The sequence below is a fragment of the Hibiscus syriacus genome, unplaced genomic scaffold (assembly GCF_006381635.1).
Source record: "Hibiscus syriacus cultivar Baekdansim isolate YM2019G1 unplaced genomic scaffold, ASM638163v2 tig00111402_pilon, whole genome shotgun sequence".
Taxonomy (NCBI): Eukaryota; Viridiplantae; Streptophyta; class Magnoliopsida; order Malvales; family Malvaceae; genus Hibiscus; species Hibiscus syriacus.
Window position 1 is genome coordinate 6,644,699 of NW_024063082.1, and position 13,875 is coordinate 6,658,573.

General features: G+C 35.9%; 1 protein-coding gene and 2 pseudogenes across 1 annotated transcript; all 3 read right to left on the reverse strand.

Moving 5' to 3' along the window:
* Positions 1-3,169, reverse strand: part of LOC120162215 — a 28,697-nt pseudogene extending 25,528 nt beyond the window's left edge.
* Positions 3,170-3,827: 658 nt separating this feature from the next.
* On the reverse strand, positions 3,828-6,519 carry LOC120161704 (annotated as a pseudogene).
* A 1,103-nt stretch (positions 6,520-7,622) lies between these two features.
* Positions 7,623-8,408, reverse strand: LOC120161486 (protein SRC2-like). The gene has a single exon (XM_039171718.1). It carries the CDS (start codon positions 8,361-8,363, stop codon positions 7,623-7,625), a length of 741 nt encoding a protein of 246 aa, XP_039027649.1. The 5' UTR covers positions 8,364-8,408.
* Positions 8,409-13,875: the final 5,467 nt, after the last annotated feature.

The window sequence follows — 13,875 nt, forward strand, 5'->3', positions numbered from 1 at the left end:
CGGCCCTAAAGTGGATTAAAAATCCAGACTTATGTACCTCGTTGTTTCAGTCGTTGGAAAGAGGCGTAGCTAATTATGTGGAAGGAAAGGGCATCATTTTAAGACATATTGTGAGAGCTGCTAACTGGGAAGCAGATGAGTTAGCAAAAGCTGGTATAGGATGATATGTGGTTATGAGTTATTGTTTTTAGGATGTGATTTCTATTCAGTTTTTTAAGGAGTGTGGTTTTAGTGCTGCAGTTTGTGTTTAGGTTGTTAAGTCTTATGTTTTTAGCAGACTATGGTTATGGATTGGTTGTATGTTATGTTCCAGATTAATATAATTCAGAGGCGCTCTTTTCCTCCTTCCTATGTCCTTCATGTTACTTATATAACATGTAGGATATGAAGGGGGTTTTAATGAGGCTTATATTCTATAAAAAAAAATAGATTCCTATATGTTTGCTTCCCAAAATGAAATTTAAGTAAATAAACTCCTAGAAAATTAGAACTGCACCTCAGTTGCATCACGGCGAAGAGCTAGCATGCCAGCCTCCACACAAACAGCTTTCAGTTGTGCTCCATTGAAATCGTATGTCGATCGAGCAAGTTCTTCGAAATTTACATCTGGATGAACGTTCATCTTCCTTGAGTGGATCTAAAAACCCAATGAAGTATTCAGTCAAATTAGCCCAGGATAGAATCCTCAGAAGCAGCAGGACTGAAAGTCATACCTGAAGGATTCGAGCTCTTGCTTCTTCAGTGGGATGTGGGAACTCAATTTTACGATCCAATCGACCAGAATGCATGAGAGCAGGATCAGGGATATCAGCACGGTTAGTTGCTGCTATGACCTACAATACATTCATTAAATTAAAATATATCACTTATGTTTTAGCAAATAAATAACCAAAAGAAATCATGCAACCTTAATGCGTTCATCGCTGTTAAAGCCATCAAGCTGGTTGAGCAGTTCCAACATTGTTCGCTGAACCTCCCTATCTCCACTCACCTCACAGCAAATGATAACAAACATATCAAGAATCAGTGGTTCTATCCACAAATAAATGCTACTACCAGCCTCAACAAATTTGCTTCAGAAGAAATTAAGATATTGCATTACCTATCAAAACGCTTTGTACCAATTGCATCAATTTCATCTATAAAAATGATGCATGGAGATTTTTCTTTAGCAAGCTGAAAAGCATCACGAACAAGTTTTGCTCCATCTCCAATGAACATCTACATGCATTACAATTTGGTTAACATAGAGCAGAAGCAAACTGATATAAAAGCAGAGCATAATGCTGTTAAATAATATACTATTTTGTTACAAATTTTCTATAATGTTTTACTAACCAAGAAGCGAGCAGTACGGCAAAAGTCGTTTGCAATGAGAATTGAAGGGATTAGACAGGGTCCAAATATAAAGTAGGTTGAAAAGGATACAAGCCTTCATACCTGAACTAGTTGGGGACCTGCTAGCTTCAGAAACGTGGCATTTGTTTGTGCTGCACAAGCACGAGCCATCAATGTTTTTCCAGTTCCAGGAGGTTCATATAAGAGCACTCCGTTAGGGGGACGAATGCCTAGCTTTTGAAACCGTTCTTTATGAGTCATGGGAAACACAATGGCCTCAACTAGTTCTTGGATTTGATCCAGGAACAAGGATCAGGAAAACAACATTAAACAATAGATTAACAGTTATGAAATGATAGTCTTAGAAAGGGCCAGTGGAAATTAAAAAATCTTGCCTGCTTCTCCAAGCCACCTATATCATTGTAGTCCTCAGTTGGCTTCTCATCAACGTCCATAGCCTTTACTCTGGAGTCGTACTCAGATGGTAAGTATCCAATATCAAGTAGCTGTCTTTGTTGACCCCAACCAAATCACCAGGTTTCAATTTATTAGGGTCACCAAGTCCAACAACAGGTAGAAGATGGTCTGTAGTAAATTAAAAACAAGTCAAGATGAAACCAATTATCGTTTCAACAATATTAAGAAAATGTTGAATTGATATTTGACAACTAATTTCACTAGGGAAAAACATACCAGAACATCGAATTCCCCTACAAGTAGTAGATAAGAAATTATGCTTTGCAATTACCTGACGGGTAGAGGTTTTCAGCACAACACATTTACCCTTCCTTTGCGAGTCTAGATCGATGTTGGCACCATCCTCCTCCGCCTCATCTTCAGGATTCATCTCCGATATCTGAAAGAAAGAGTAATAAAAATTAAAGCACCCAAGCAGACTATGTTGCTTCACCCAAGCAGACACCATGCAACTCCTACTCTTCATTTTCAGATATGGGTATGGAATATAAACCTACATAAAACTTCTCAAAAAAGAAACGCTAAAAAGTAACATGTTGGGCACATTCCCATATCCGACACTCACACCGTGAATAACAAAGAAGGCATATGGTTGCTTATTTATGATATAATCACATCAGTAACGGCTCACTACTCATCTGCTATCCCTTTGAATACTCTTTCGAGGATGTTTAAATTCAGTATCATATACACCAGTAGAGAATAAATAGAAGATTTCTGGAACACAAATATAACACAGAAGTCCAACAGGGTTAGAGGGGAAAAAGAAAGAAAATGAAGCAAAATTTACCTCGACAATGTTACCGACTAAGTAAGGCAACTGCTTGTTGAGCTTAATCTTCTCTTGATTCTCCTTAATCTTTTCCTTGTATGAATCCAACTCGAGATTTGTCCTTTGCATCTCCTCCTTACGTAACATAAACCAATTAAAACAAAAATCAGAAAATTCACCCTAAAGATTGCAACATTCTTCCGAAAGAACAAAAAAGTTTCGGTGCAAAAGAAAACTGTCCAGCTTCAAGCATCAAGATTCCCCAATATAATAAAACCAGAAATTTAACATTAAACAACATTCCCTTATTTGTAAAAAATAATTAGGTAACCGAGAGATAGAGAGAGATCAAGGCTCGAGAAGGACCTTGATATTTCGAATCTTATTATCGAGAAGACGGGAAGCTCGGACGATAACATCTTTGGTCATGGAAGCCAGCTGGTCTTCTTCAAAGCTCGAATCTTCTACCAAACAGGTTGCCATCAGTGACGGTTTTCAAAGAACAACACTGATTTCAACGGAGGGATGAGTTGGAGAATCGTAGAAAGCAATCCAAATATAGAAAAAGAAAAAAGGAACAGAGACAAATGAAGATGTTTATCGTTCTCTTGTTCGCGAAGAAAAGGAAGGAACCGCAGCCGGTGAATTGTTCGTTTAGGCCTCACGGAGTCACGGGTAATTATTGGGCTTATTTCTGTCTCAAGATAGCCCAATTTTCGGTTTATCTATGGCTTATTTGGATCTGGATTCATATGCACTTAGGTAGCATCACGTTTCAGGCATTATTCTACGGCAAAATATATTTGGATTCGGATATAAATAACAAATATAAATACGTATTTAATATGAATATTAGGGTAAAATATATTTGGATTCGGATATGAATATCAAATATCAATATATATTTAATACAAATATTAATTTAATATGAATATTAGGATAAAATATATTTGGATTCGGATATGAATATCAAATATCAATATATATTTAATACAAATATTAAGATAAAATACGTATTTGATACAAATTTGCTAAAATGAATATAACATAAATATTGCTAAAATATGAGAAGAAAAAGAAAGCTGGGAATTTGTATTAGCATAGATAAAAATTATTGTTAGTTCAAATGATAAACAGTTTGAGTTATTTTGTATGTAGAAAATCTATGTCGGAAGACTCACCACAAAAAAAAATTCTTATTTACATAATCGAACAGAAAAATATTCCATTGCATTAACAAATTAGATTCGAAAAACCGCTTAAGTCTTCAGTGGGCGTATGTCACTAACGTCTGAATAACTTCCCTTAAATCTACGGTTCGTTAGCAAGCCTCTCGCCGCGAAACCCATTAATTCAGTTGGATCCATATAACTGTGAAACCTTGAACCGATCCCGCCAAGAGAAAATCCCATTCTCAAATATCTATCTGGAGTTGCTTCTTCGGGACTGATATCATTTGTCTTTGTTTGAACTCGGGTTTTTTCTACCGAAGATTCATCTGCCATATAGCCATGGCTTCCTAAGCCAAATGGATCTCAATCAACCTGATGCAAGATATTGGCAGCACGTTCTGACCCATCTTTGTTAAGGTTTTCTGATTGGATAGATTGCTAGAGCGCTAACTTGTCGACTTTCACTTTTAAATTCTGCAGTTGAATCCCAATTCTACATGCAACAGCATCATATAATTTTCCTCGTGATGCATCAGAGGTATCATCTACATTGACCAGATCATCAAAAAGTATAGGGTCTCCGATTAGGACTGTCACCTGCAAAGTTTAATGTATTAAAAGATAATATAAACAAATGCATATTATGCAAAAAGATAATAGCAAAAGTACATACCGTCTTGCCAATCCTCGGGAAATTGGCTCCTACAGGCACAACATCTTGCATTCCAGTATGCACAAATGGCAGAACAATTGGAATACTGTTAGCATCTAGAACCAACCTGTATCATCATAATTATATTTTTAAAGATATTAGTAACTAACAAGGAAAACAACAAATAGGATAAAAGTTCAATTTATTGAACAATTATCTCTATAACACAGATGAACGATGTAAGATGTATATTTGCATAAAAAGAAGTTACCTCCAAACGCTAACCTCCCAACACCTCTCTTAGAAGATCTAACTGTTTTTCCACCATCTTGAGAACGACTGCCTTCAGGAAAGATGTGAATCCATCCACCAGTATTCAGTTTTGAAATGGCCATGTCCATGCCCTACAACAGTTGAATCAAAACGATGAAACGGGTATGATGCCACACATTTACGTAATGAAAGCATAAATATGCAGATGAACCTTGATATACTATACTAGAAATTTGTCTAGAAAGGTGCAAATATATGGGGCCTAAAACATATTACATAATCAATGCATCTTAAGAAGTTCAAGGAATGAAAAAGGAAACAAAGTATCAAGGCACTAACAATATGCATGCAAACCAATATGCTGTAGCATGCGTACACATTAAAAAAACTGAAGACTGTGTCTACAATCATACTACATTAGCAATCATATCCATTTTAAAGAAGTTCAAAAGCAAAAATATGCCCCTCCTCTTTGTTTTCCACTTTCTTCAGTTGAATGTCCCTCATCTAAGATTCTAAACAACGCATAAAACAAATTCTAAAAAGCAAGGATATTCATCTGCACTTGAATTTGTAGTTATCCACTTACTCAGTGTTAAACAAACACTGTTCTATACTTGATAAGAGTATGTCAAAATTTAAAAAATATACCATCTGATGTATCCCATCACCACGAGACACCATCAAGACTTTTACAGAACCAAAGAATGCAGAAGTCACAGGATTACTGAAACATCGATCTGATGCACACAGGGTCCATCTCAAGTTTTGAGCGTCAAGAAGAACTCTGGGAGGAAGCAATGCAGCAATGACAAATGGATCATCCACAGAAGCAACATGATTGCTTACCTGCAAATAATCGTTCCTTCATCAGCATATGCTACACAAAATAATAGGACCATACATAACACCGATGAAAGAGGCAAAAGCTAAAACAGATAAATAGCAAAAACCATGGTACATACTGTTATAAGGGGCTTGTTCTTGGGTCTATTAAGCAAAGCGTCATGTAATTTTTCAAGGCCATAAACCTGCCACATTAGAGAACATGTACTAATTCCTAGAAACTGTGAAATACCTGCAAAGAACACAATAGAATTTTCTCAATTGCATACTTGGACACGATTGAGACCATTCATAAAAACATGGCAGACGCTACAGCTTGAAGCATTCGAAAAACAGCCGAATCCTCCTCCAAGTTAAAGTCCTTGGTCACTGCAAGACCAGCAACTTAAATTGATCAAGCTAAAAATTCGAAGTTTTTTTACACTGAACATCCACATAAATCTAAAATTTTTCGAATTATGCAATTAAAAGAACAAGTTCCAAATTGAGGGAGAGTGAAGGATACTTTTGCTTTCTAACAATTACATCTGGGCGTTCTTTTTCTTTATAGTGCTAAGCGATCGAAGAGTAGAAAAACAAACGAAGTTATGCTTCCTAAAAAGCATAAATAGATAGAAGGCATGGAATTTGGAGCGGAAAAAGCGACCTCGTTTGCGGTAGAAAACGGAGGAAGAAGGGAGAGAATCGAGGCGGAAGTCACGGAAGCGACGGAGCCAGTGTTGAACCGTGGAGGAGAAGTAACGGTCAGCAAATACAGAACGGCGATGGCGATCAACGGCCACCCTGAACCGCTGCCTGAGCTGGAGTTGTGAGATACGAGCCTTGTTCTTCCATAGATCGCCTCTGTCTAATCGCTGAACGGACATCGCTTCAGCTGCTTCCGGGCAGAGTTTTCAGCGAAATTGAGAAAAATAAAGATTTTTATTTTTTTATTTATTTTTAGCTTCTGAACTTTCCTTTGAGCTGGTGAAATCAGAAAAAAGCGCGAGTGTTGGGAGCGAAAACAAGAAAAAAGTGAAAAGGAAATCGTAGGAGGCGGCGAGAATTATAAGTTCAGGGCAAAATCCGGTTTATCCAATAAACCGACCAAAGTCCTCCTCTGTATGTTTGACTCAATTTTTATTGCTAAAAAAAAAACAATCCTTAAATCACAAGTTTATTATTTTGAGATTTTATATTATTTTGTTTAATATTTTTTCCATTTTTTAAAAAAAATCTACTTTTATAATATATTTTTATGATTGAATTCGATATGATGTCTCTGATTAATATTTATTTAATTGTATTATTAATCTAATTTTAATTTAATTCTTGAGATTAATTGTCTCGTATTAATAATTGCTTGTAATTATTTTATATATGTCATGTTTTAGTTATAATAAAGTCGGTTATTAATATGTTATTGTCGTTATATTCATTTTCATATTAGTATTAGTATTGTTTATTTTCATGCACATAGTGATGCTTTATGCTTATTCATATATTTTATTTTGTTATTTGGTTGAAATTTTGTTTCTTTCCATATATTATTCTATTTGTATAATTACTAATTAGTGTATGCTCTTTTATAAATTTAGAAGAATTTTTTTCTATAGTTTTTCTTTTTAAAACCGGCTTAATTCTTATCTTTCATCTTTAATTTAATAGACGGTGATATCAATTTTAATGTTGATATTCGATTAATCATATTTTTTGTTTTTCCTTATTTTATATCACAATTTTATTTCTTCTTTAATTTTTAAATTTTAATAATTCTATATTTATGACATTCTTCTCTGTCTTCAAATATTTTTTAATCTTTTCATTTATCCTCTTTTTGTGATTAACGTCTTATCTTTGATCATCACTTATGATATGACTAATATTAAAATATTTGTTTTCTTTATTTCACTTTCTTAATCTGTTTTTAAAATTAATTAATGAATAAATATTAATGATTATATATATATATAAAAAAAAGTGTAAATGATAGTCATGTTAGCTTTTAGATTTGAGTATTTTTTATCTGCATTTTCCTGAACTGTTCATATTTTTCATCCTATTTTTATACGAAATGCTTCAAACATTTTAAAAAAAATTGATTTATTTCAACTCAAACCCAATTATCCTCATTTACAGATCGTTGTTTTGGAGGTTTACTACTGTCGCACTGTGGCGGCTGTTGATATCCATAGCCTGAAACGGGTCCACGGCCCTGATGGTAACCATATGCCGGCAGATAAGGATACATGCTCATCTCATGAGGCGTCGGATAATGATACATGCTCATCCCATGCGGCGTCGGATAAGGATACATGCTCGTCCCATGCGGCGGATGATAAGGATACGAACCACCGTGTTGGGGCGACGCAAGCGCCAAAACAGGGCTTCCCCCTTGTATTTCATGTACGGCCCCCGGAAGCTGAGGGAACGGAGCGGTGCCATTGAGGTTCCCCACGAACCTGTACGAGAAATTGAGGATGCCTCTCGATTTACCATCGGGCAACACCACGGTGTAGCTGACGTTCTGGTCGACCATGTGGTTCCCGTTGGTTTGGTGGAGCAGTTCCCTAACGGAGACCTGCACGTTGCCGATGTCCCTGTCCCAGAGCATGCGGCTCGATTTGAGAGCGAACACGAGGAAGATGAGGTTCTGGTGGATGTGAGCTTCGTCGACGATGAACTTCATGCGGCAATTCCACTCTGGGTTGGACCCGTTTTCTTTGTCAACAGGTGTTTTCTGGTTCGTCCGAGGATTGCCGTTGATCGAAACGACGCCATAGACCTTCATTTTTGTGATGAGATTGACGTGTTTGAGGTCTTTGGCATACATTAGATTCACCCTCAGCTCCATTAGAAACAAACCAGAAAAGGTCGAGAATCTAATGGAGCCGATATGGTGTTGGGATTTGGGTTGAAATTTGAAACAGGGTTTATATATATAGATTTACAGATGAAGAAAATGAAATAGGAACTGTAAGCACCGACATCGGAGATATTTTTAGGGGGAAGAGTTTCCCGTGTAAATTGTAGTATTGTTTTTCGCGCGTCTGTCGGATAATAATCTTCAAAATAGTCTTCTCCCAATCTCTTGGGGAACCAATCATCCTCGTACTAATACGTCTTCGTATAATTTTTCTTTTAGATTTTTTTTTCAAATTTAGTCCTCCAATGCACCATTCTAATGACACATGGATATGTTGAAAAAAAATGACACATGGACAAAACCATATTCTATCATACATGTTTAAAAAAAACATTATTGATGTGACGAGCCATTTAAAATATATATATAATGTGATATAGTTTTATTTATATAATATTAAAATAATGTTATTTCTATAAAGAATCATTCATGAATAAAAAAAATTTTAGTTCTGTTGATTTTTTGGCAAAGTTTCACATTGGTTGTGTATAAGGAGGAGTAGAAATTCTTTTGTTATAAATAGAGTCTTCCTTCTCCTTAGTTAAGAATCCCACAAATATAAGCCTTCTTCATTATTAAAGGCTATTTGTATTCTTTCTCTCTTTGTAATATTTCATTAATAGATGAAATATTACAAAGAGAAATAGTACAAATAGCCTTTAATAGTGAAGAAATCTTATATTTTTGAAATTTGCCAATGTGGAGATTTGTTGGTTTTTTGGCAAAGTCCCACATTGCTTGTGTATAAGGAGGAGGGAAAATTCTTTTGCTATAAATAGAGCCCTTATCCTCCTTATTTAAGAGAGAAAGAATACAAATAGCCTTTAATAGTGAAAAAGTCTTATATTTGTGGGATTCTTAACTAAGGATGAGGATGTCTCTATTTATAACAAAAGAATTTCCCCTCCTCCTTATACACAAACAATGTGGGACTTTGCCAAAAAACCAACAAATCTCCACCTTGGCAAATTCCACACACATCTCTAAAAAATCCAATATTCAATAGTGTCTGCAAATTCATCTTTCAATTTGTAACAATATTGACAAAGTCTAAACAATGTTTAAACTTGACCGCAGTTACCACTTTTGTCAACATATCAATAGGATTCTCAGTGGTCTGAATCTTCTGGATTATGACTCCACCTTCTTCTAGAATCTCTCGTACAAAGTGATATCGAACATCGATGTGCTTCGTCCTTGCATGGTAAACATGGTTCTTTGCTAAATGAATAACACTCTGACTGTCACAGTGTACTTTTATGTCCCTTGAAGCCAAATTACCTCCTTCACAGACTCTGTAACTGCTATATACTCTGCCTCTGTAGTAGGCAAAGCCACTGTTGACTATAAGGTGAACTTCCAACTGACTGGTGCCTTTGTAAATGTAAACACATAACCAATAGTTGATCGACGCTTGTCCAAATCACTTGCATAGTCTGAATCACAATACCCAACTACACACTGACCATCTTGTTTGTCCTGTTGAAAGACCAAACCAACATCTACGGTGTTCAGAATATACCGAAGAATCCATTTCACAGCTTGCCAATGCTCCTTTCCAGGATCATGCATATACCTGTTCACAATCCCAACTGCCTGTGAAATATCGGGTCTCGTACACACCACTGCATACATCAAGCTACCAACAGCACTTGCATACGGAACGTTTGACATTTATTCCCGTTCTACATCATTCTTAGGTGACATGGATGCATCGAGCTTGAAATGAGGAGCAAGAGGTGTACTAACTGGTTTTGACTTCTCATTCATGCCAAAACGTTTTAGTTCCTTCCTCAGATATTCTTTCTGAGACAAACAAAGCCTCCCCAATTTCTTATCCCTTGATAACCCATCATTCTTTGTACTCTTTCTCCACTAACAATCTATTGTACTGTTTTACCACCAATAACAGTCGATGGTAAGCGGTTGACAAGGTGATAAGCATAGACCAAAGCCTCAGCCCAAAATTCTTTGTCTAACCCAGCATTAGACAATATACACCGAACCTTCTCCACTAATGTCCGGTTCATACGCTCTGCCACCCCATTCTGTTGTGGTGTAGATCTGACAGTGAAGTGCCTGACAATACTTTCATCTTCACATACTTTCAAAAATAGATCATTTTTGTACTCTCCACCATTGTCTGTACGGAGACATTTGATTTTTCTGTCTGTTTGAGTCTCCACCATCTTTTTCCATTTAAAGAAAAATCCTAGCACCTCATCCTTTGTCTTCATTATATACACCCAAACTCTCCGGGAAAAATCATCAACAAAGGTGACATAATAGTGTGTTCCTCCCAATGAAGTTATCTTGGAAGGCCCCCATACATCTGAATGAACATAATCCAAAATACCTTTAGTATCATGGATTGTTGTTCCAAATTTCACCCTCGTTTTCTTCCCTTTGATGCAATGCTCACAAAAAGCCAATTTGCAACCCCGAGCACCCTTCAATAATCCTTGATCTATCAGTAATTTCAAAGATTTTTCACCAACATGCCCCAAGCGCATATGCCATAACCTGGTCGCTTTTGACTCCTGTTTATCAGTAAAAGATGTCACTGTTGTTGTCCCAACAATTGTACTACCCAGAAAGTAATACACATTGTTTCTTTTCTGGATTCTCTTCATTATCACTAGTGCACCAGAGATAATCCTCATAATTTCATCTTTTTCCCTCACTTCTAAACCTTTTGACTCTAAGGTTCCCACAGAGATGAGATTTCTCATTAAATCTGGTACATAATGGACACCTGTTAAGGTTCTGATTGATCCATCCTGATTCCTCAAGCGAATTGAACCAATCCCAAGTGTGTCAAGAGGGGAATTATTTGTTGTGTAGACAAATCCACCTTTTAGTTCTTTAAAATAAAAGAATCATTCTCTATTGGGGGTCATATGGTGGCTACAAACTGAATCTAACAGCCATGAACTGGAACAGCTGGTTGATGGAGTAGCAGCGAATGCGAAATATGAATCTGCATCATCATACTCGACCACATTTGATTCTGAGACAGCCTTTCCCCTTTCAGGTTTGCCTTTATTCTTTAGCCTGAGACATTCTTTCTTCCAGTGCCCTTTTTCTCGACAAAAGACACATTCATCTTTGCTAAATCTGGACTTTGACTTCGATCTCCCTCTCATTCCTTTATTCTGACTCTTCGAACGGCCTCTAACAACAAGAGCTTCTGCTTCGACACTTGTGTTTTCTTGTTTGTCTTTCTTTCTCAATTCATAACTATACAAGGCAATAGTTATTTCACTGAGAGACACATCAATCTTCCCATGAAGTAGAGTAGTGTCAAGATACTCAAACTCATCAGGAAGTAATCCCATCAACATCAGAGCTAGATCTTCATCTTCAAAAGTCACGTCCATATTCATCAGATCAGTCACCAGCTGATTAAAGCTAGTAATGTGATCATTCATAGTGGTACCTGGTACATAGTTGAAGCGGAATAATCTCTTTTTCATGTAGAGCTTGTTCTGACCGCTTTTCTTCAAAAATTTCTCCTCCAGTGCCTTCCATAATTTACTTGCAGAAGTTTCCTTAGAAAATGCATACTTCTGCTCTCTAGAAAGATATGATAGAATAGTACCACATGCCAATCTATTGATCCTCTTCCATTATTTCTCCTCAACATCATCTGATTTCTCTCCTTCAATAGCAATGTCTAGACCCTGCTGAAATAGGGCATCTAGAACCTCACTTTGCCATATGCCGAAATGACCGGTGCCATCAAAAATCTCCGCTGCAAATCTAACATTTGTCATAACATTTCTTGTCAAAATTGAAGATGAAGAAGCTGTTGACGACGATGTGGATATTTTTGTATCGTCTGCCATTTCTGCTACAAATTCTATTTAATAGTTGTCAATGCGAAATGTCAATTAGCCCAAGAAAAAATTTTTCTGATGTGGAAGATCAACCTAAGCCGCAATCACAGAGCATACTAAAATAAACCAAGAGCATTGATACCAATTGTTGTGGAATTCGGGTTAATTTCCACCAATAATAACAAATTCACCTTGAAAACTATTATCTAGGTGACTAGTGTGAAAACGATTATACTAAAAATCACCTCAAGGTAGATTCCCAGGAAAGAGGAGGGGTCACAATGGTCCCTCTTAAAACCCACTTTCCTTAGACAGAACTACTAAGACAAGTAATTTTAATAGTACAATAATTAACAACTATACCCGACAATAGCTATTAAATAGACATAAAAGAGAACACCAAAATTTAACGAGGTTCGGCCAAAATTATGACTATGTCCTCGAACACTACTAAAATAATATTTCACTAATAGAAGAAATATTACAAAGAGAAAGATTACAAATAACATTTAATAGTGAAGAAGACTTATATTTGTGGGATTTGCCAAGGTGGAGATTTGTTGGTTTTTTGGCAAAGTCCCACATTGGTTGTGTATAAGGAGGAGGGGAAATTCTTTTGTTATAAATAGAGCCCTCCTCCTCCATAGTTAAGAATCCCATAAATATAAGCTTTCTTCACTATTAAAGGTTATTTGTACTCTTTCTCTCTTTGTAATATTTCCTCTATTAGTGAAATATTATCTTAGTAGTGTTCGAGGACATAGGCATAATTTTGGCTGAACCTCATTAAATTTTGGTGTTCTATTTTATGTCTATTTAATAGCTATTGTCGGGTATAGTTGTTGTTAATTATTGTCCTATTAAAATTACTTGTCTTGGTAGTTCTGTCTAAGGAAAGTGGGTTTTAAGATGGACCATTGTGACCCCTCCTATTTCATGGGAATTTACCTTGGGGTGATTTTTAGTATAATCATTTTCACACTAGTCACCTAGATAATAGTTTTCAATGTGAATTTGTTATTATCAGTGGAAATTAACCCGAATTCTACAACAAGTTTAACCTTATAAAATTATAATCTTTTATGTTCTCAAGAAGATAATGAATTATATATTTGTTACATGTTAAATGGTTAAAATTAAAATATTATTTTATTTAAAAATATGATAATATCTTTCTTTTCTTTTTATCATTATCATCTCCCTTAATGATTTTTTTCACCGTAAAATTAAAGACCGAGGGTAGTTCACGAAGATAGCCGGAATTCCAGAGGAAAAGTCGTCAAAAATAAATTGTTAATAAAAAATATATAAAAATAAAATATATAATAATTTGATTTTTTAAGTCTGGTCTCCTCGTTCTCCTGCTTCAATATTTGAAGCCTTCACCTTGTGGTTATCAAACAAGAGACCGAACCACTTGAAATGAGTGTCAAGCCCTTTCTCTCTAAGGTCAAGCTGAATGCCGATTGCATGGGGGACAAAAATACCATGAATTTGGTTAAAGATGAACCCTTCAAACAGCTTTCATAAATTCATGAGTGGAGGAGAACAAAAATACCATGAAAAAACAACATTCGCAAGCTGTCAAAGGATCCTTCAAT